The 21301-nt window shown below is 38.3% G+C and overlaps 1 protein-coding gene across 2 annotated transcripts in view; it reads left to right on the top strand.

Moving 5' to 3' along the window:
* Nucleotides 1-21301, top strand: part of MSRB3 (methionine sulfoxide reductase B3) — a 183466-nt gene that overhangs the window by 89193 nt on the left and 72972 nt on the right. For both annotated transcript variants that reach the window (XM_069584718.1, XM_069584719.1), the window contains exon 5: nucleotides 16381-16409. In XM_069584718.1, the coding sequence (XP_069440819.1) occupies nucleotides 16381-16409 (29 nt within the window). The remainder of the gene's footprint in view (nucleotides 1-16380; nucleotides 16410-21301) is intronic.

Genomic DNA, 21301 nt, shown 5'->3' with positions numbered 1-21301 from the left:
CAGTGTGTTCATGTCCATCCCAAACTCCCCAGCTATCCCTTCCCCTTATCTTTCCCCATCCCTGGCAATCACGTTTGTTCTCTAAGTCCGTGAGTCCCTTTCTGCTTTGTAAGTAAGTTCACCTGTATCATTTCTTTTTATATTCCACATATAAGGAATGTCATTTGAAATTTCTTCTCTGACTTATTTCATTCAGTATGACAATCTCTAGGTCTGACCACTTTATTTAAAATAGTTCCCCCCAACCTCACCCCTAAACTCTACCCCACACCCACTAGATTTTACTGCAGAAGACACTTTATTTCGGCCTCTATGAAAAAGCACCTAACTTGTGTAGTTGTTTGCTATCTGACTCTCTTTACCAGAATAGGAGCACTATGAGAGCAAGAACTTTGTCTCTCTTAGTCTCTGCTATATCCCAGAGCCTAGACCAATACCTGTACATGGTCAGTGCTCAATAAATATGTTTAGTGGATGAATGGAAAAAAGGATCAATGGTTTTATCATCCATTTTTCCCTTGAAAGTTTTCCTTGAGTTTTAATTTCTCCAACTAGAAATGCTAAATTTTTTAAAGTGAAATGATGGATGAATTTAAGATTCTTAATGAAGATTAGTTCCTATACTCAGCTTAGTTACTGAATTTTGTAATCCTAAAATTCTCAAGGAAAATTCATTCCTATAATATTTTCCTGTGCTTCATACATTGTTAATTTTGTTCTAAAGAACTGTATGGAATTGCAGGTATTATTACTTTAAAAAATTTATACAATTTTTAAAGGTTACACTTTGTTTACAGTTATTACAGCATATTGGTTATATTCCTTGTGTTGTATAATGCATCCTTGTAGGTGATCTCACACCCAATAGTTGAGTATCAGATACTGTCTTTACAAATGGAAAACATAACTGATTTTTTAAATTCTAATGACTTATTTCAGAATTTTGTAGACACAAGGAGTAAACTTAAGATTGGAAATCAGATCTTTTTCTCCATGATCTCTTTATTCTTAATTTAGGTTTTTCTCTTCCAATTTTGTGTTGCTTCTTCTGTTTGCGTACAGTGATATCTAAGAAATGAAGGGCTTTGGATTAACTTATTGCTTAGACAACTAAAACATCTATTTTAAACCTGAGATTATTAACTAGTGATTTTTAAAATATAATTCTATCAAATGATTATATATAATTATTACACTCACATGTCTTACTAAACAGAGTTATATATAATACATAATACTCATGTCTTTCTAAACAGAAAATTAAATGATTATTTTATGACTTGTAGCTATCACTTAATATTACTCAAATTTTAAAATATTTTTAATAACTAAAGCTATTATAAAACAACAATACAGTTAGGTTCTAATGAACTATATAGCTTGTCCCTTTAAGGAACTCCTATAGAATTCTGTCAAGTGTAGAGGTTGATCCTCTTTTATCTTTTCATCATCTACAGTTGACCTTCTCAGAGGCCGTTGATATGTCTAGAGTCTATACAAGTCAACCATGGATTGCTCTTATTTGAATTTCTCTCGTTGTCTCTCTAAAATTTTAGGATCTGTCAATTATTGTGTCTATCACTAATCTTCTAGCCACAAAATTCTGTCATTCTTTTTCTCATTACAACCTATGACAGAAAAGAAAATTTCTAGGGAAAATAAGAAAACAAATATTACATGTAAAACTGATGTAGAGCAATAAACTTTACTACCCCCCCAAGTCTACCTCATGCTCCAGAGAGCATATGACAAGTATGTATACAGTGTCAGTGTCAAAGGACCAAGCAGAACCAGTGGAATCATCCTCCCACAGTGACATAAAAAGACAAAGAGCCCATTGATTATATCTGCTGTGCTTACTGGTGGTCTCTGCTCATGTGAAGAAGCAGCTGCCCAACGATCACAATGCAATAAAACACTTTGGCAGAAAATGGTTACAAATACTAAGGAAGAATATGTAAATCAAATATATTTTGTACCTGAAATGGGTTAAAGTGTATAAAATCTGTAGACATTTTTATTTCCAGCTAATTTCTAGGTTTGGGGCTTTTATTGGAAATCTCAGGTTGCTAAATGGCTGACAGAAAAAGAAATGGGATGTAGAAGTTGGCTTCAGTTCGGTTCAGTTCAGTTGCTCAGTCATGTCCGACTCTTTGCCACTCCATGAATCTCAGCATGTCAGGCCTCCCTGTCCGTCACCAACTCCCGGAGTTCACTCAAACTCATGTCCATTGAGTCGGTGATGCCATCCAGCCATCTCATCCTCTGTCATCCCCTTCTCCTCCTGCCCCCAATCCCTCCCAGCATTAGAGTCTTTTCCAATGAGTCAACTCTTCGCATGAGGTGGCCAAAGTACTGGAGTTTCACCTTTAGCATCAGTCCTTCCAAAGAAATCCCAGGGTTGATCTCCTTCAGAATGGACTGATTGTGTCTCCTTGCAGTCCAAGGGACTCTCAAGAGTCTTCTCCAACACCACAGTTCAAAAGCATCAATTCTTCGGCGCTCAGCCTTCTTCACAGTCCAACTCTCACATCCATACATGACCACAGGAAAAACCATAGCCTTGACTAGATGGACCTTTGTTGGCAAAGTCATGTCTCTGCTTTTGAATATGCTATCTAGGTTGGTCATAACTTTTCTTCCAAGGAGTAAGTGTCTTTTAATTTCATGGCTTCAATCACCATCCGCAGTGATTTTGAAGCCCAAAAAAATAGAGTCTGACACTGTTTCCACTGTTTCCCCATCTATTTCCCATGAAGTGATGGGACCAGATGCCATGATCTTCGTTTTCTGAATGTTGAGCTTTAAGCCAACTTTTTCACTCTCCTCTTTCACTTTCATCAAGAGGCTTTTTAGTTCCTCTTCACTTTCTGCCATAAGGGTGGTGTCATCTGCATATCTGAGGTTATGGTTATTTCTCCCGGCAATCTTGATTCCAGCTTGTGCTTCTTCCTGCCCAGTATTTCTTATGATGTACTCTGCATATAAGTTAAATAAGCAGGGTGACAATATACAGCCTTGACGTACTCCTTTTCCTATTTGGAATCAGTCTGTTGTTCCATATCCAGTTCTAACTGTTGCTTCCTGACCTGCATATAGGTTTCTCAAGAGGCCGGTCAGGTGGTCTGGTAGTCCCATCTCTTTCAGAGTTTTCCACAGTTTATTGTGATCCACACAGAAGTTGGTTAGTGTTGCCGTAACAAAGTACCACAGATGGTGGTTTAAACAACAGAAGTGTATTGTCTCACTGTCCTGGAGGCCAGAAGTCTGAGACCCGGGTGTCGGAAGGGCTGGTGTCCTTTGCAGTCTCTCTCTTTGACCTGTGGATGGCTGTCTTCACATGGCCTTCCCTGCGCATGTGTGTCTGTGTCCTAATTTCCTTTTCTCATAAGAGCACCAGTCATACTCGATTAGGGCCCACTTGAATGACTTCATTTTAACTCAATTACTTCTTAAAAGCCCTATTTCCAAATTTGGTCACATTCTGAATTACTAGGGTTTAAAACTTCAACAGATGAAATTTGGGAGGACACAATTCTGCTTCTAATGTGAAAGTATATTCTATTCTTCTTAACCCTGATTATTAGTTTAAATGTTTTGAATTTATTCTCAATAGCTAATGCATCTTTATGTTAAAAGCTTTGTTCTCTCTACAGATGTAAATATATACAAGAAACAGATTATTTTAAATGATTAAGTACCATAAATCATACAGACAGGAAATGATATTGAAATTCAAATAAGGCAGTTATCAATATGGCCTAGAGAAAATTATAGTACCTGGGGAGCCAAAATGACCTTAACAATTGTTTTTTCAGTCTTATTCATCTGCATGTTCAAGTTCTACAGAGGTAAATTTTTATCATCTCATATTCACTTTTCCTCCACCCTTTCTACTCTCCTTTTCTTTTCTTTTTCATTCTTGGAGACTGCAGAAAAATTTTGATAGCTTACCTCTCCATGGGGTAGTTTGTGTGGAGCAGCATTGATTCATTTCAAATGTCTCATTTTACTAATAAAAAAAAATACAGCTCATAAGTTAAATGACCTTGTGGTTGCTGAACTAGCATCCAACTAGCATCCAATACTGATTGGTATTCCAGTATGCTCTCAAGTGCACTGTGCAGCTTTTTTAGTTAGAGAATGGTTTATTTGTGTTTTAAGGACAAATAAGACTTGCATCAGGAGATGCAAAAGATTCAATTTTAGGTTCGATTGGTGGGTCTGGAAGATCTCCTGGAGAAGGGCATGGCAACCCATTCCAGTATTCTTGCCTGGAGGATCCCATGGACAGAGGGGCCTGGCAGGCTATGGTCCATAAGATCGCCTGGAGTCGGACACAACTAAAGTGACTTAGCATGCATGCGCTCAAGATTTCTGTAGGGCTTCCTAGGTGGTGCTAGTGGTAAAGAACCCATCTGCCAGTGCAGGAGATGCAAGAGATGTGGATTTGATCCCTGGGTCAGGAAGACCACTCGGAGTAGGAAATGGCAACCCATCTTTATTCCCAGCTAATGGAAAATTCCATGGACAGAGGAGCCTGGCAGGCTGTAGTCTCCATGGGACTGCAAAGAGTTGAACATGATTGAGTGACTGAGCAAACACACACACACACAAGATTTCTCTGTTGTGTAATTAAGTCATTTATATTATTTTCCATTAGTCTTCCCTCTTAAATGTTTCCAGTTTCTTCAGTTATTTTATTGCTGTTCTCTCATTTTTTCTACATGGTTTTGGCACTCATATTAAAATCCCAAGTAAGATATCTATCAGAGTACGTGTGTGCTACTGTGTCGCTTTAGTTGTGTCCGACTCTTTGCAACCGTACGGACTGTAGCCCATTAGCTCTTCTGTCCATGGGGTTCTGCAGGCAAGAATACTGGAGTGGGTTGCCATGCCCTCCTCCAGGGGTCTTCCCAACCCAGGGATCAATCACAGGTCTCCCGCATTGTAGGAAGATTCTTTACTGTCTGAGCCACTAGGGAAACCCATGAATATTGGAATGGGGAGCCTATCCCTTCTCCAAGGGATCTTCCCAACCCAGGGATCGAACCCTTGTCTCTTGTGGCTACTGCATTGCAGGCAGATTCTTTACTGCTGAGCCACCGGGGAAGCCCATCTATCAGCATAATGCATTCTTTCTTTTTATAGTATAGTTTTTGTTTTCACTTGTTAAAATACTGCTATTGGTACTTGTAGCCACAAGCTTTAATACTATTGCTACCATTTTTTAAGTTTTAAAGTTAGACTTCTTTTTTAAATATTTTATCTACTTATTTTTGCTCCGCTGGGTCTTTGTTGCTGGGCATGAGCTTTCTCTAGCAGTGGGGGCTGCTCTCTGTTGCGGTGCCTGGTCTTCTCACTGTGGTGGCTTCTCTTGTTGCAGAGCATGGGCTCTGAGTGCACAGACTTCAGTAGTTGCAGTACGCAGGCTCCACAGTGCAGGCTCAGTAGTTGTGGCTCACGGGCTTAGTTGCTCCAAAGCACGGGGGATCTTCCTGGTCCAGGGATCGAACTCGTGTTCGATCTGCCTACACTGGCAGGCAGATTCTTATCCACTGTACCATCAGGAAAGTCCCCTTACTGCTGCCCTTTATTCAGATTTTCATACATGCTAGGACCTGACCTAGGCACTTTATAGTATCCTATCATTTAACCTATGTATGTGTTAGTTGCTTAGTCATGTCCAACTCTTTGTGACCCCATGGACTGTAGCCCACCAGGCTCCTCTGTCCATGGAATTCTGCAGGCGAGAATACTGGAGTGGGTAGCCATTCCCTTCTCCAGGGGATCTTCCAGACCCAGGGATAAAACCCAGGTATCCTGCCTCCAGAATCTGCAGGCAGATTATTTACTGTCTGAGACACCAGGGTAGCCCATCTAACCTATACAAAACTTTTTAAAGTGTAGATACATTGCTGCTATTCTGTAGTTAGTGAAAGCAAGATATAGAGTGTGATGAACTTCTCTAAAATCACATAGGATAGAAAATGGAAGACCTGGAACTGGGCTCTGATCTGTCTGTCTCCATTGCCTACCTTTTCCATTATCGTTGCCTCAGTATTAAGCAGTTCATGGACTATATTACTGCTGTATAAAGTCTCTGGATTACCAAGGTGGCAGTGATCCCAGTGAAAATGCTAAGATCCGGTTAAGATGAGGAACAAAAACAGCACCAGTGGAAGCAGAACTGTGTCATAGGGAGCAGGAATTTATACAGCTGTGTTGTCTGCAGTAATTACAGTGCTCAGTGAGAGTGATAAATGAGGAAGAATTGTAGCTGCACTCAGCCTGAGCATTCTCAGTAACAGGCTCATGTCAGAGATCTAACAACAACGTAGGAGGAACTATCTTGCTCTTCTGCTCATGATTATCAGTTTCATTTTTAAATTTCTGGTTTTTTAATTTATTTTTTTTTAGTGAATAAATTAGGCATGTAGTTAATGGGCACCTTTATTTTTATCTCTTTGTTTTCAGCTGTGGTAGCTAACATGTCTTTAAACATTTAAGTTCATTTTGTTTTCTTTCTGCATATTATCAGTCTTTTGTGTTTTATAGCATCATTGTTATCAAAATATAACAAAATATATCAAAATATAACATAGAGGCCTAAATTTTAAACACAGTAAGTAGATAGTTCATGACCTAGTACTGCTATGGTAGCAATATCAGTTAGAATATGTTGGGTTAAAAGTAACAGAAATACCCACACAAAAATGGCCTCACACTGCCAGACTTGGCTTTCTAACTCAGCAGGAACTCTAGAGAAAGACTATTTTGAAATCGGAGTGACATCAGAGTTCTGGCTTGGCATTTCTACAGTTTTCTTGGTCTTTTCCTCCTGGTTACAAGGTTGCTACAGCAGTTCTAAGTGTCATATCCTCACATAATAACTTCAAAGGCAGGAAACAGTGAGAGTGTAGGTAAAGGGCTTTCTCCCTAAATCACCCCAGTCCTTTTCATGAGGGAAAACCTAACCAAGAAGTATCCTGCGCAGGCTTCCCTGTACCTGTCACTGCTCAGAGCTGGCCTCCACGCCTGTCCTTGAACCAGTCATTGACAGAAGGAGTTTAGAATTGCCACAGTTGGCTAAGCCTAATAATGATTCAGTCCTGAGGTGGTCACATTTTTAGCACCCTTCAAGAACTTCTATTCTGTTATTAGAGAAGAGGGCGACTGGCGATTACATACATAACGGGTCGTGTCTGCCACAATTATTGAACTCTTTTAGTGTGATCAGATAACTCCATGAACAAAGGTAGAATGAATTACAACTCTGATGAGTGCAAAGAAGTGACTGGTGCTGTAAAAGTAGAAACTCTAGGGATTTAATCTAGTCTGGCCACTTGTCTTCAAAGAACTGATAATTAAGCTAATAATGGAGAAAGTTTTAGGAGTTAAGTAGGTGGAGGGGTTAAGAGATACTGGAGTGGGTAAGGGGGAGGAAGAGAGAGCTTTCCAAGGAGAGGAAGCATACTGTGTTTATGTAACTGAAAGAGGAGCATAAATATTCACTGCAATTATTACTAGCCTCTGGTCTGAGGAAAGCCTTTGAATTACTTGTAGGGGTAGGAAGAAATTCTTAGCCTTGTATGTAGGATCCTGAAACATTGGAATTTCTGATGTCTATATTTTATGAGGGACAACAGGATAGGTTATTAGACTTGGATTGTCCTGGAAAATCCTTGGTATGGAGTTGCCATATATAATACACAGGCAAAAATCAGTCTGCCCCTCCTACTCCTTCCCTCTAATAACTTTTTGCAGCTACAATCTTTAGTTTACACCCATTAAAAATAATATGAACAGCATTCTCATTCTTCTACATGTTGTCTGAAACCTTTTGAAACATTGACTTCATTAACTTGTAGTTCATATACTTAACATAAGTCCCATTTACATTTTTTCAATACAATCAAAAGTAGCAAGAAAGCAGTGGAGACTTTCATGGATTCCTCATAAGAGACAGTAAAAATTTTAAAATAATAAAATAACTTGACTTCAATACACATAGAGCTTTCATAGATACTGGGTTGTGTGTGCTCAGTCGCTTCAGTTGTGTCCGACTCTTTGCGACCCTGTGGACTGTAGCCTGCCAGGCTCCTCTGTCCTTGGGATTCTCCAGGCAAGAGTATATTGCCTTGGAGTGGGTTACCATGCCCTCCTCCAGGGGATTTTCCTGACCCAGGGATCAAACTAGCGTCTCCTGCATCTCCTGCATTACAGGCAAATTCTTTAACAATGAGCCACCAGGGAAGCCCAGATACTGGGTTATTTCCTATAAACAGAGAACAGTAGTTTTATAAACTTGTTCAGGACTATAGAGCTCTAATCTATGACTGAAACTGCCTTCTTTTGAAAATCTACAACTTTATTATCAAAAGAATGCATATGTTATATATTTTAATTATTTAAAAAATAATGATACTTAAATTTTCCTAGCATCTGCCTTTTATGGTTTTAAAATTCATAAAAACATTTTAAGTTTAAAAATTCAAAAGTTTTAGTTTAAGCCTTTTTTTTTTTCAGTGTGATACTATTACAGCTGCTCTGACAAGACTCCAAAATAATAATGGCTTAAACATGGTAACCATTTGGGATTGATATGGTGCTGCTAGTGTGTGTGTACCATCAGCCAAAGGCCGTTGCTCCACTATCCGCTTCTCTCTCATGATCTAGGAATGGCTGCTTTAGCTCCAGGAAACAACTGACGCTCCTGCCAGTGGGAAGAAGTGCAGAATTCTGCTTCAATGGCATAACTCATAATGCTTCTCCTTGCATCCTTTTGACACGAACTTAGTTCCATGATCAAAACTAGCTATAAGAGAAGTGGGAAATAGTGAAGAAAAATTGTCTTATCTCAGCAGCCATGTGCCCATCTAAAACTCAGAGATTCTATTTCCAAAATAATAAAGGGGAGAATGGATACTAGATGATAGCAACGTTGGGGCTATATTCATTGTCTTTCTGCAGTTGCCAAAAGAACTGGTTGAATAGCTTTGAACTTAGATATAAGTATATAATCAAGGAGTGAAATGTGTCTCTGTGGAGACACAATTATATTCATGTATCTTATACCTCATACAACCTTACTTTATACATCTTTGTATTCCTACCATCCAGCATAGTATATGAATGAAAATAAGCACATAAGGATTGTGTTTGGAATGAATGAATGAACACCCCTCTTTGTCTTTCCTGTATTGTATGTTATTATGTGAGTTCTTTTTTCACACTTGCCCTTTCTATGTTGCTATCTATATTTTCAGTCAGTCAGTCAGTTCAGTCACTCAGTCGTGTCTGACTCTTTGTGACCCCTTGGACTGTAGCATGCCAGGCCTCCCTGGCCATCACCAACTCCTGGAGTTTACTCAGATTCATGTCTCTTGAGTCAGTGATGCCATCCAACCATCTCATTCGCTGTCGTCCCCTTCTCCTCCCACCTTCAATCTTTCCCAGCATCAGGGTCTTTTTAAACGAGTCAGTTCTTTGTATGAGGTGACCAAAGTATTGGAGTTTCAGCTTCAGCATCTGTCCTTCCAATGAATATTCAGGACTGGTTTCCTTTAGGATGGACTGGTTGGATCCCCTTGCAGTCCAAGGGACTCTCAAGAGTCTTCTCCAACACCTCAGTTCAAAAGCATCAATTCTTCGGCACTCAGCTTTCTTTATAGTCCAACTCTTACATCCATACATGACCACTGGAAAAAAACATAACTTTGACTAGACAGACCTTTCTTGGCAAAACAATGTCTCTGCTTTTTAATATGCTATCTAGGTTGGTCATAACTTTTCTTCCAAGGAGTAAGCATCTTTTAATTTCATGGCTGCAGTCACCAGCTGCAGTGATTTTGGAGCCCAAGAAAATAAAGTCTGTCACCGTCCCCACTGTTTCCCCATCTGTTTGCCATGAAATGATGAGACCAGATGCCGTGATCTTAGTTTTCTGAATGTTGTGTTTAAAGCCAGCATTTTCACTCTCCTCTTTCACTTTCATCAAGAGGCTCTTATGTTCTTTGCTTTCTGCCATAAGGGTGGTGTCATCTGTGTATCTGAGGTTATTGATATCTCTCCCAGCAATTTTGATTCCAGCTTGTGCTTCATCCAGTCCAGCGTTCCTCATGATATACTCTGCATATAAGTTAAATAAGCAGGGTGACAATATACAGCCTTGACGTATTCCTTTCCCGATTTGGAACCAGTCTGTTGTTCCATGTCCAGTTCTAACTGTTGCTTCCTGACCTACATACAGATTTCTCAAGAGTCAGGTCAGGTGTTCTGGTATTTCCATCTCTTGAAGAATTTTCCATGGTTTGTTGTGATCCACAGTCAAAGCCTTTAGCATAGTCAATAAAGCAGAAATAGATGTTTTTCTGGAACTCTCTTGCTTTTTCAATGATCCAATGGATGTTGGCAATTTGATCTCTGGTTCCTCTACCTTTTCAAAAACCAGACTGAACATCTGGAAGTTCACAGTTCACATACTATTGAAGCCTGGCTTGGGGAATTTTGAGCATTTTTTACTAGTATGTGAGATGAGTGCAATTGTGTGGTAGTTTGATCATTCTTTGGCATTGCCTTTCTTTGGGATTGGAATGAAATGGACCTTTTCCAGTCCTGTGGCCACTACCAAGTTTTCCAAATTTGCTGGCATATTGAGTGCAGCACTTTCACAGCATCATCTTTTAGGATTTAAAATAGCTAAACTGGAATTCCATCACCTCCACTAGCTTTGTTTGTAGTGATGCTTCCTAAGGCCCACTTGACTTCACATTCCAGGATGTCTGGCTCTAGGTGAATGATCACACCATCGTGATTATCTGGGTCATGAAGATCTTTTTTGTATAGTTCTTCTGTGTATTCTTGCCACCTCTTCTTTATATCTTCTGCTTCTGTTAGGTCCATACCATTTCTGTCCCTTATTGTGCCCATCTTTGCATGAAATGCTCTCTTGGTGTCTCTAGTTTTCTTGAAGAGATCTCTAGTCTTTCCCATTCTATTGTTTTCCTCTATTTCTTTGCACTGAGCACTGAGGAAGTCTTTCTTATCTCTCCTTGCTATTCTTTGGAACTCTGCATGGAAATGGGTATATCTTTCCTTTTTTCCTTTGACTTTCACTTCTCTTCTTTTCGTAGCTCTTTGTAAGGCCTCCTCAGACAGCCATTTTGCTTTTTTGCATTTCTTTTTCTTGGGGATGGTCTTGATCCCTATCTCCTGTACAATGTCACAATTTATATTTTGTTTACTTTCTTAAAGAGGATTTATGAGTAGGGGTGATCAGAGTCCATAGTATGATAGAGGAGTGCTTTGTTTCTCTGTGTATGTATGTGTATATGTAAAATTCAATAGAAATTAAATTAACTTATAGAACCAGTTTTCTCTAACCCTAAAACTGATAGTGTTCACTTTTATTATCATACTTTAATTATTATTAGAATAGTTTTGTAAGAATTAAAGATATTAAAATTTAAAAAATAAAAAAAAATAAAAAAAGAATAGTTTTGGATTTTTTAAATATTTATTTTTGTTTATTTATTTGGCTGTGTCAGGTCTTAGTTATGGAACTCGGAATCTTAAGTTTTGGAATGTGGGATCTAGTTCCCTGACCAGGGATTGAACCCAGGCCCACTGCATTGGGAGTTCAAGTCTTAGCCACTGGACCACCAGGGAAGTCCCAGTTGTGGCTTTTTGAAGGTGCAGTACTGTGCCTGAGAATTCTGAAAGTATTTTTTTAAGCTGACACTTAAATCATTAATTAGTTTTTGAAAATGTTTCTCTGTACATTATGTGTATTTTTTGCATGTTGACCAGATTTCTCTGAAGGAGATAAAATGGTCTGGGGAATAACAGTTTCTGACATGATTTTTCATATTGCAAATGAGGCATTTTATAGAGTTTTTGGTTACTATATCTTGTTTTTGGCCCTCTGTTAATTTACAGATTCATTTGTTCAAGTGTTAATTCCTGCTACACATTTTAAAAATTGTCACTTTTCCCATATAATTTTTAAAGTTGATATGTTATATTTTCATTTTTATTCAGTTCAAGAATTTCTTTTTTTTTTTTTTTGGCACAGCAGATCTTAGTTCCCTGACCAGGGATCAAACCAGTGTCCCTGCAGTGGAAGTATGGAGTCCTAGCCACTGGACAACCAGAGAAGTCCCCTGCTACACCTGTTTAATAACTGTTAGATACCAGGTGCTGTGCTCAGTGCTGGGGACATGAAGAGACCCTGCTGGGCTTAGTGTCAGTGCCACATAGCCGGGGAGCAGCAGGGGCGGGAGGCAGTTTGCTGTGCCAGGACTCAAACTATGGAGTTACTGAAGGTAAGCAAGAAACTCTAGGGGGAGACGGGGGTAGGCAGGCTGCTGCCAGGACTGAGGCGAGTCTATGGAGTAAACATTTGTCAGCAATGAGCTGGAGGAAAGGTGTTCTAAACTGAGGATACTGGATGGAGGCTGTGAAATAATGTGGCAATTGTTGGATTCAGTGAGAGTGAAGGCTACAGTTTAGAGGTGGATTTGAGGCAGGATTACAGGTGAGGCAGGAGAACCAGATCATGGTGGGCCCCTTATACCGCATGCAGAGGAGGTGAACTTGGCGTCCTTAGGTCAGTCGTTTTTCAATGTTTTCGTCTGTTACCCATTGTAAGACATACTTTGCTACATGATGGCTCATTACTAGTCCTGGCCCCAACATATGCAGGGCCTGGGCAGGAGGACAAGTGGGGATACAATACAGCTAATTATTTAAAAGTATAAGTCAAGGCAATAAACTGTTAGAAAAGTTTGCTAACCTACCTTGACAGATAAACCTTGTAACAAAAACAGTGAAAACAGTGTGTAGAATCACTGATATCAGGTAATTGAAAAAAGTGCAAATTTTATTTTATTAAATTTATTTTTTTAAATTTATTTTATAGCTGTGGGGCATGCAGGATCTTAGTTCCCTGACCAGGGATTGAACCTTTGCCTCAGCAATGGAAGTGCGGATTTTTAACCACTGGACTGGCAGGGCAGCCCGAGGATAGGGCGGATTTTAAATAAACTTGTCTTCCAGCAAAAGATGGTTATTCAGCCTGGGGAAATGCAGAGGTAATGGTAACCAGGCCGAGTGGGAGGGGACGAGAAGCTTCCCTCAGCCTTCTCTTCCAATGGTTATGGAATCCGTAAGAGAAACACCTTTCTTTTCTTCTTCATTGAGGGAGAGACTCTTTCACTTCTGCCACAGGGTCTGTACTCCTCCCCACTCTCCATTCCCTGTTCCCACCAGTCAGGCCCCCAGTTCCAAGGCCATCAAGACTGTGACAGTCTGGCCTAAGTGGCAACCCCTGGCTTCTTGGTCCTCCCAGCTCCCCACTCTCACAGGAGGGTTTGAATGAAGAATTCTCTGAGCAGGAATGTGGAAGAATAGGAAAAGCATTTTGCCCTGCCCTCTTTGTTTCCCCTTCCTTCTGCCCTCAGGTTCAAGCTCCTTCCTTCAAGGAACAGCCTTTGGCCACTGCTTGGGCTGGAGACACACACACACAGTAGCAGCACAAGCTGACCTGTAAAAGATCCACAGAGTCTGAGGAAGCCAGCTCAGGGCCATTTGGGCCGAAAATGCTGAGGACATTGGTACTTGGAGCTTCCAGGGAAATAAGAGACTCCTTGCCTGGTGGAGAGGAGAGTGCAGCCAGAGGAAGGCCAGAGCAGATGTTCTTTGCTCATTTGTAAGGCTAGTAACTGGCTAGTACGCATATGCATGAAAACACACACGCACACAAATGCATGCACTTCTACCTAAAAGTTACACAAAACTGCACATGCTCTCAATATGGGATGCATCTGTCTCTGTTCTACTTCAGTAAAAAAATACTAGTCATAATCCACTAAATTAGTTGTATAATCCACTCATGGGTCAACTTGTGATTTAAGTTTGGAAAAACTCTGCTCAGTTGTTGGGTGGTGGTGATAATGTGATCAGATTAATGTTTGGAAAACACCTGGCAGCTGATTAGATGAGATGATTGAGCCAAAGTGTTAGTTGCTCAGTTGTGTCTGACTGTTTGCAACCCCATGGACTGTAGCTGGCAAAACTCCTCTGTCCATGGAATTCTTCAGGCAAGAATACTGGAGTGGGTTGCTTTTCTCTTCTCCAGGGGATCTTCCTGACCCAGGGATCAAACTCTGGTCTCCTGCATGGCAGGTAGATTCTCTACCTGCTGAGCCACCAGGGAAGCCTAAAGGTGGCCTAAAGGTGGTAAGAATGAGGATAGAGAGGAGGGAGAAGGTAGTAGAATCAACAGGTTTGGGTGACTAGTTAGATATTGGGGGTGCAGAAGAAAACTAGCATAGCATCATCATTTCTGACTCAAAAGGATAGGAAATATAGCAAGAGAATTATATTTGTGGGAAAAGAAAATGAATTCAGTTTAGTACATGTGGCATTTGAGGTGACAGCACAATGTTCAGGCAGGATTTTAGTGGGAGAGAGGCTTAGCAAAGTGGGGACTGTAACAGGGCTGTTGGGTTTGGTATTAGGAAGCCATTGAGAAAACTTAGCAAGGACAGATCCTCGTGGTTCACAGAGTGACTATGTTGGGAGGTCAGGAAAGGAAGATGTGCAGTATAGGTTAGAATCTATCCTCTCAGTATACTCGCTTGTAAAGCCAGGAAGAAAAAGGGATAACAAGAGTATGACACAGGTTTGAAGGAGGGTTTTAAGTTAATTCTGGAGCTCTTCTATACATAAGGGAGGAAGAACCTGGGGAAACTCAGATATTGCAGATTTAACAGGAAGAAGGAGCAATTGCTCTAGCCTGGTTTCAGGGGAGATGACAGAGTGCCCTTTCGGACATGAGTGTATGTAATGTTAGCAGGAGGAGCACCTCTTGTACAGGATGCATGGGGAGGCAGGGATTTCCCTTTATAGACATTTGTTGACTTATAGACATTTCCTGTTATAGGCATGCGCACCAGGCGCTAGGCTGATGCTGTGGTTGAGGACTCTAGTAGGGCATAGTGTAGTGGAGAAGACAGGCAAGGAGACCAGCAGGGCAATGTGTGGTGAGTGTTGCCATTTAGAGCTATGCCCAGAGATGTGGGAAACAAAGAAGTGGGCATGATGCTAGGCTTTCCAGAAGAGGAGAGGACAAAAAGTAAAAGGTTTGCACCTGAAACAGGAATCAGGGACACCTGAGAAAAGGATCGAGCTGAGGACTATAGTGGGGCCAGGGTTTGAGACAGATACGAGCCTGGATTACAGCGGTGGCTGTTGATAACCATGGTTGTGATAATCATTTTTTTGTGTTTATGATTTTTGACTTTGTTGAAGCCTCAGCTGAAACTTTATTTGGGAATACTTGAGAACGAATTTTTATGTCAAAGGAACCTGTTTCTTGCTTATCCTTCCCCCTCTTCCTCCTTTGATGACTTTTCTTGAAGCTAATTTAGGTAAAGAAAGCCACCGCTTCCAAAAGTGCTTTGGTACCCTGGCGTAATTTCAAAGAAATCTCCTTTCCCACTTAGTTAACTACATTTCCCCAGGAAAAAAAAAAAAAAACCTTCTCTGTCAATGTAACATCCTTTAACAGGACTCCTGCTGATCGGTTCTTGTATCTTGCTGTGGCAGCTGTGAACATATATACTATTGATTGTTAATGTGTGATATAAATCCAACTGGAGCATGCCCACTAATTGGTTTGAGAGCTAGATATAGACAATGCTGTCTTATAGTAGCTTGTGTAGATAGGCCTAGTCATAGGGTTAATTCTGCTTGACAGCACATCAGCAGCATCTTGAGAGTAATTACCCAACAGAAGTTTTCCCACAGCCAGACTGAGAGCTTCAAAGGCTTCTGAATTTACAACCAGTATTAACCTATATCTGAAACATCATGTTCCCACAAGGGCTCAGATTCTTTTTTCTCCTTCTTATTAAACGTATGGGGTTACTAGGTTCATTTACTCTGTGAAGAACTTAGTGAAAAATTACTTGATTTTGAATAACTGAAAATCTTTAATAATAAGTAAAAAGGATAATTTAAAATTTGAGGGTTTTTTAAGTTGCCTTATATATTACTGAAAAGTTAATCTGTAAAGATTGGCTGCCTTTTTTGTTTGTTTGTTTTACAAAATTTATTCTCCTTCTGTCTCAAAAAAATGCTGAAAAGTTAATATCTTTTCCATACTGTGCCATCTCTATGGATATGTACATGTTTAGAGGACCTAAGATTATACATGCACTTAAAATGGTTAAAATAAATATGAATTTGCATTTTAAAAAGCTGTCTTACTTTTTGACCAATGTACTGAAATCTGTTACTATTACATCTTTCCCCCCTCTTAAGTTACTGTTTAATGTGATTTTTATATTGTAAAAAATTTCTTTCCCTTTGCAGGTCAGAAACCAAATTTGACTCCGGTTCAGGTATGTTTATATTAATAATGTTATTCTGAGTATATTTTATTTACATTATTCTCTGAGGAGTAATTCATCAGATCAAGAACCATTTTGATTTTAAACAGACTAGGCAGTCTCTTTTCAAAACATGAACCCCACCTCAAGGCAGGACTATTGACTGTTTGGAATGATGTTATTAAGATGTTCACTTTGGGATTCTCGATGGTTCTGAAATAAGTACTAAAGGCTCTATATCTGCAGAGTTTCATTTTAAAAGCAAAGATGAAGGTCATAGATACTCATTGCTAAAAACAGAATGTTATTCTCTCAGTGGACAAAAATCCTGAATAATTTGAAGGTTCTCTGCAAGTGACTTGTCATCATAAATGGGTAATAGATACATTTAATCCAGCAAACTGTAAAGGGTTTTAGCCAATAGAAATAGAGATTTGTCTATGACTTATTAATTTTTTAAAATTTGTTTTGCCAGGGAGATGGGTGATGGAAAATGAAGGTCACCTTAAGCCATTGTTTTGGCTCTGTCAAGACAAAATTTACATTCTCACAAACAGTGGCATATCTGCCTTATTGGATGTTTTCTTCTCATTAAGCATGAATATAGCTATATAATCCTTACATTTGACTGTGTCCTCGTGTCACTAGCTGAGATTTCCATGCTCCAGAGTTTCTGATGGTGTTTACAATTAAAGGACAAAAATTACCTCATGTTCAGTACAAAGGAATTATGCCTCTTATTGAAGTATTATAGATAAATAAACATTAATTTTCAATTCCAGAAGAAAATAATTTGCAGAAAATATATATAACTCATTGAATTTAAAAGTAACATTCTTACTCTGATTTAAGTTCCACTATGTTTTAACTTAAAAAAAAGTTTTTGTTTGTTATGTTCACAAAGGAACCAAGGACTGTACTTTTTGATAGTGATGTTAAGGAGCTGATATGTTTTTCTTCTTCAAAAACTGTATCTTTTATTGTATAGCTTAATGAATTTCTTCAACTTGATGTGAAACCCTTTAAATATGACATCTGTACATTTGAGTTAACAATTTCACCCAATTTAAGAACTGCGATATCAGAAATCTTTCCATTCTGTGTGCACTTAGGCTTCTGAGTCACATGTGACAGTGATAATAGAAGGTAAACATTTCTGGTTTACAGTGTTGATGATGTGGAGACTAAAGGCATGATGGCATTGTATCCATTCTTTTGACTTTAAAAAAAAAATTGATTCATAGGAGTAAAATAGGGTAAAATATTCAAAATAGGGTAAAAAGTCTTTGTCATTTCAAAATAGTTTAAATATTCAAATATAATAAAAGAGAAATGGAAAGAAGTGAGTATTAATTTTTATATAAAACTGCCTGTCTTTTTATCATTGCCAATCAGCCATCAAATATTTACTAAAATTCCCCTTTATTGTGGTCAAATCCCTTAAAAATCAAGTCAAAAACTGGTTTTAGCCTACAGGATCTGGAATATAACTTTTAAAAATGAAAAAGTCCACTAGGTTCATTTTGAAGGCAAAACCTGGAAATAGTGTATAAAACTGAAATATTAGGCAGCTATTGTCAAAGTTAGAAAATTTATGTTAAATTTGCAAATCCAAATTAAAGTGTGCTGCTAAATTCCTGTAGTGAAGGTTAGTATTTATCATGAAAATAGTTATAACATCTGTACAGGCACACATCTTTCACTCTTGTGACCAAAGATTTTGTTCATGATTCTTATTTTTTCTAAGTCTTAATTTTTTTTAAACATCTTTCATGGACAACATCTGCCTGTCTCTGAAAGCTCCAAAGTTTTGTGCTCTGAAAAATCTTACAGAGAATATGATTAAATGTTTATTTTTTTCTTTTAATTTTGAATCTAAATATGTCATGGAAAGAATTCAGATGGTTTCAAGTTAAGAATCAGGTAATTCTTTTTCCTTATAAATTCTTTTAGCTTAATATCAAAAGAAGGAATCATGACAAAGAAAGCTAGAAATGTATTCTTTGGCATTCTATAGCATGCGAATCTTGGTTAGAATAAGGTAGCATGTTGGAACAATTAAATATATGACTTTAATAGGTTCAGGTTCTCTATTGTTCATCAAATACAGAAAGTAAACTAGCTCTGTTTAATGTTGTATACAACTGTAACAGTGTTCCTGACAAAGTAAGATTTTTAAATGAAAGATGCTGATCTTACTAAGAAAAAAAAAGCTCTTAAAAAAATAAATAGTGTGGTCAATGACTAGCCATAAAGGAAAGAATTTCAAAGTAAATATATATATATATATATATATATATATATATATATGTGTGTGTGTGTGTGTGTGTATACAGTTTATTTGGGTCCTTCAAGTAAAGGACCCAACTTATACAGCTTACTGCATATTTGCAGTTTGTATAAATGAGTTTCAGGCTGTAGAGTGAGATTCAGAAGGAAGGAAAGTTTTCATTGTCAGAACATGGTGAAAAATGTCAGTTTTTAAATATATACCAAAATGATCAGCCTAGGAAGTGTTTTAATTTTTTCTTATCAAAGTCGTATAGATTTTTTCTATGAAAGCAGATTCACAAACAACTTTGCACTTTTAAAGTTTTAAAAAAATTTTTTAATGAAAAACTTTCAACTGTATATGAAAGTAGAGGGTATAGTATAGTAAGCACATACACATTCATCATCTAGCTTTTGCTGTTATCAATACTTTGCCTTTTGTTTCAGTTTTCTTTTTTTGCTTGAATTATCTTAAAGTGAAATACATTTCATGTGATTTTTAAAACCTGAAAATTATAAATTGTGTTGACTTATTGAAAGAAGTCAGTTATTTTTCTGAGGTTTTTGTTTATCTCAGAAATTTGAGTCACATACAAATTCTTATGGAGAGGATCCTGACATTACCGTGTCCACATTCAGTTGGAGATGTTGGAAGTTCTATTCATGTGCTGAAGGTTAAGAAAAAATCAGAAGGTGCTGAATTAATTCTAATCTGAGAACCCCAGAATTGTTCTGTCCTCAAGACTAATTTGATGCAAGCTTTAGCTACCGTCTAGCTCTGTCCTTTATGTACTGGGTTGTATCCTGTTTAACCTCCATTTCTGTTTATAACCCAATGACCTAAAGGTTAGCTTTGCCAATTGAGAACAATCAGCCTACCTTATTTCTAAAGGAGTTTTAAGGGTTCCATTTTAATACTGTTTCCTAGTTAATGTACTAATGTTGCTTGTCTATGATCCTGAGTAGTTGGTGATTTTACTAACAGAGTAAAACAGACTTCCTTTTATGTTCAGAAGTAGCAAGAGGCAGTGCTCTTCTCCCCACCTCCCAAGAAGGGAAGTTAGTTGATGCTGGAGGAAGCAGAGCATTGAGTTTAGTGTAGTGATTAAACATGAAAGCCATATATCAAATCTCAGGAGAAACATGCTTTTGAAAGAGGCAGAGAACTGTGGAGCATATTGCATGATAGGCTATGTAAACAGAGCCCTGGAGGTCAGTGTGTGGATGCAAACCAATTAAATAAAGAACTTACTGGCTTTGCTTTCTATCATCTGGATGGGGAGAATCACAAGTTAACGTGCACTGGGCTGAAGTATAAACTTTGCTTGAGTAAGCTAGGCACCTTTGGAAACTTCATTAACTCTTTCAATTCACTACCAAGTTTGGTTGGGTTTTGTTTTATGTGTTGTTGTCGGTTTTTAAAAATTTAACCAAAGTCCTTAGGAAGTTAAAACAAAACCCAGACTATATGGTCTCTTGGCCTTTCCGTGCATACCTATCAGCAAAGGTGCCAGTGATGAGCAGAACGGAAGACAAAGCAAAGAATGAATTGCTGAAAAGATCAAAGTTGGCTGTGTAGTCAAATTTCAGTGACATGAGCATGTCTTTTAAAACACAACCCATTTGGAAAAGCAGAGTTCTTGCAGAATAACTGGAAAAAGATGTTTTTTCTTTTCTCCTGAATTCTGGATATGAGGAAAAGATATAGTTAGAATTTACTAGCTACTACATAACATCAGGATATTGTTATTTCTGTTCTATTGAAATAGAGTAGTTTTCTAACCAAGAAGAACATGAAACCTATAAGTTAAAAACTGTATGGTAAGGACTGCCCAGAGTCTTAATTTTGTGGTCCTCACCTTCTCAGGCAGTGTTTGGGTGAGAAAATGAAATACCAAGTTAAATGGTATAGTTTCATGGTCCATAAACATTCAAAACAAAGATTTTTTTTTTTTCCTGTAGAGTCATGTTGGCTGAGAAAGTGAATAAGCTTATGTTTAGTGGTTGTTGATTCTGGGCCGCTTGGAATAGCAGTACTAAGGAAATGGGCTCACAGAACACAGCAACTCAAAGGTATAAGATTTCATGAAAGCAAATTATGGAGGATTAAGAAATCTAATGAGCATGGTTTAGTGCGGAGAGTGGAGGAGAGAGCTCACTATTAAATAAAGTCCAAGAGTGTACAAGGTTAGGAGATCCTAAAAGGCACGATAATAAAAGGCACAACAGAATATAATTATCCTGAAAGAGAGAGAAAAAAAAAAAAACAACCCTCAAAAGCTCCAAGGAACAAAAAGCAGCTAGTGTCGCTTTTAAGATCTGTAGTTGAAAAGGAGTCTACACCAGGGAAAGGAAATCAAAGAATATAATCAGTTAAAGCTTGAGGCAAAAACATATGGGTGGTGAAAACTAGAGTGAGTTGTTAACGGTGGTCACTAAATTGAAGGAAAATGGGGAATTTGAATATAGAACTAGAATTTTGAAAGTTTATTAGCAAATGAGACAATCTGCCTAACATAGTAAGCCTTTCTCAAGAAATATTAATAAGGAAAACATTTTCAGGTCTTATAAATGTGAGAATATGTTGACTATCATTTCACTCCTACAAATCAATTTGTTATTTTAGGCTTCTT

The sequence above is a fragment of the Ovis canadensis genome, chromosome 3 (genome assembly GCF_042477335.2).
Source record: "Ovis canadensis isolate MfBH-ARS-UI-01 breed Bighorn chromosome 3, ARS-UI_OviCan_v2, whole genome shotgun sequence".
Taxonomy (NCBI): domain Eukaryota; kingdom Metazoa; phylum Chordata; class Mammalia; order Artiodactyla; family Bovidae; genus Ovis; species Ovis canadensis.
This window is presented reverse-complemented; position numbering and strand designations above follow the sequence as displayed.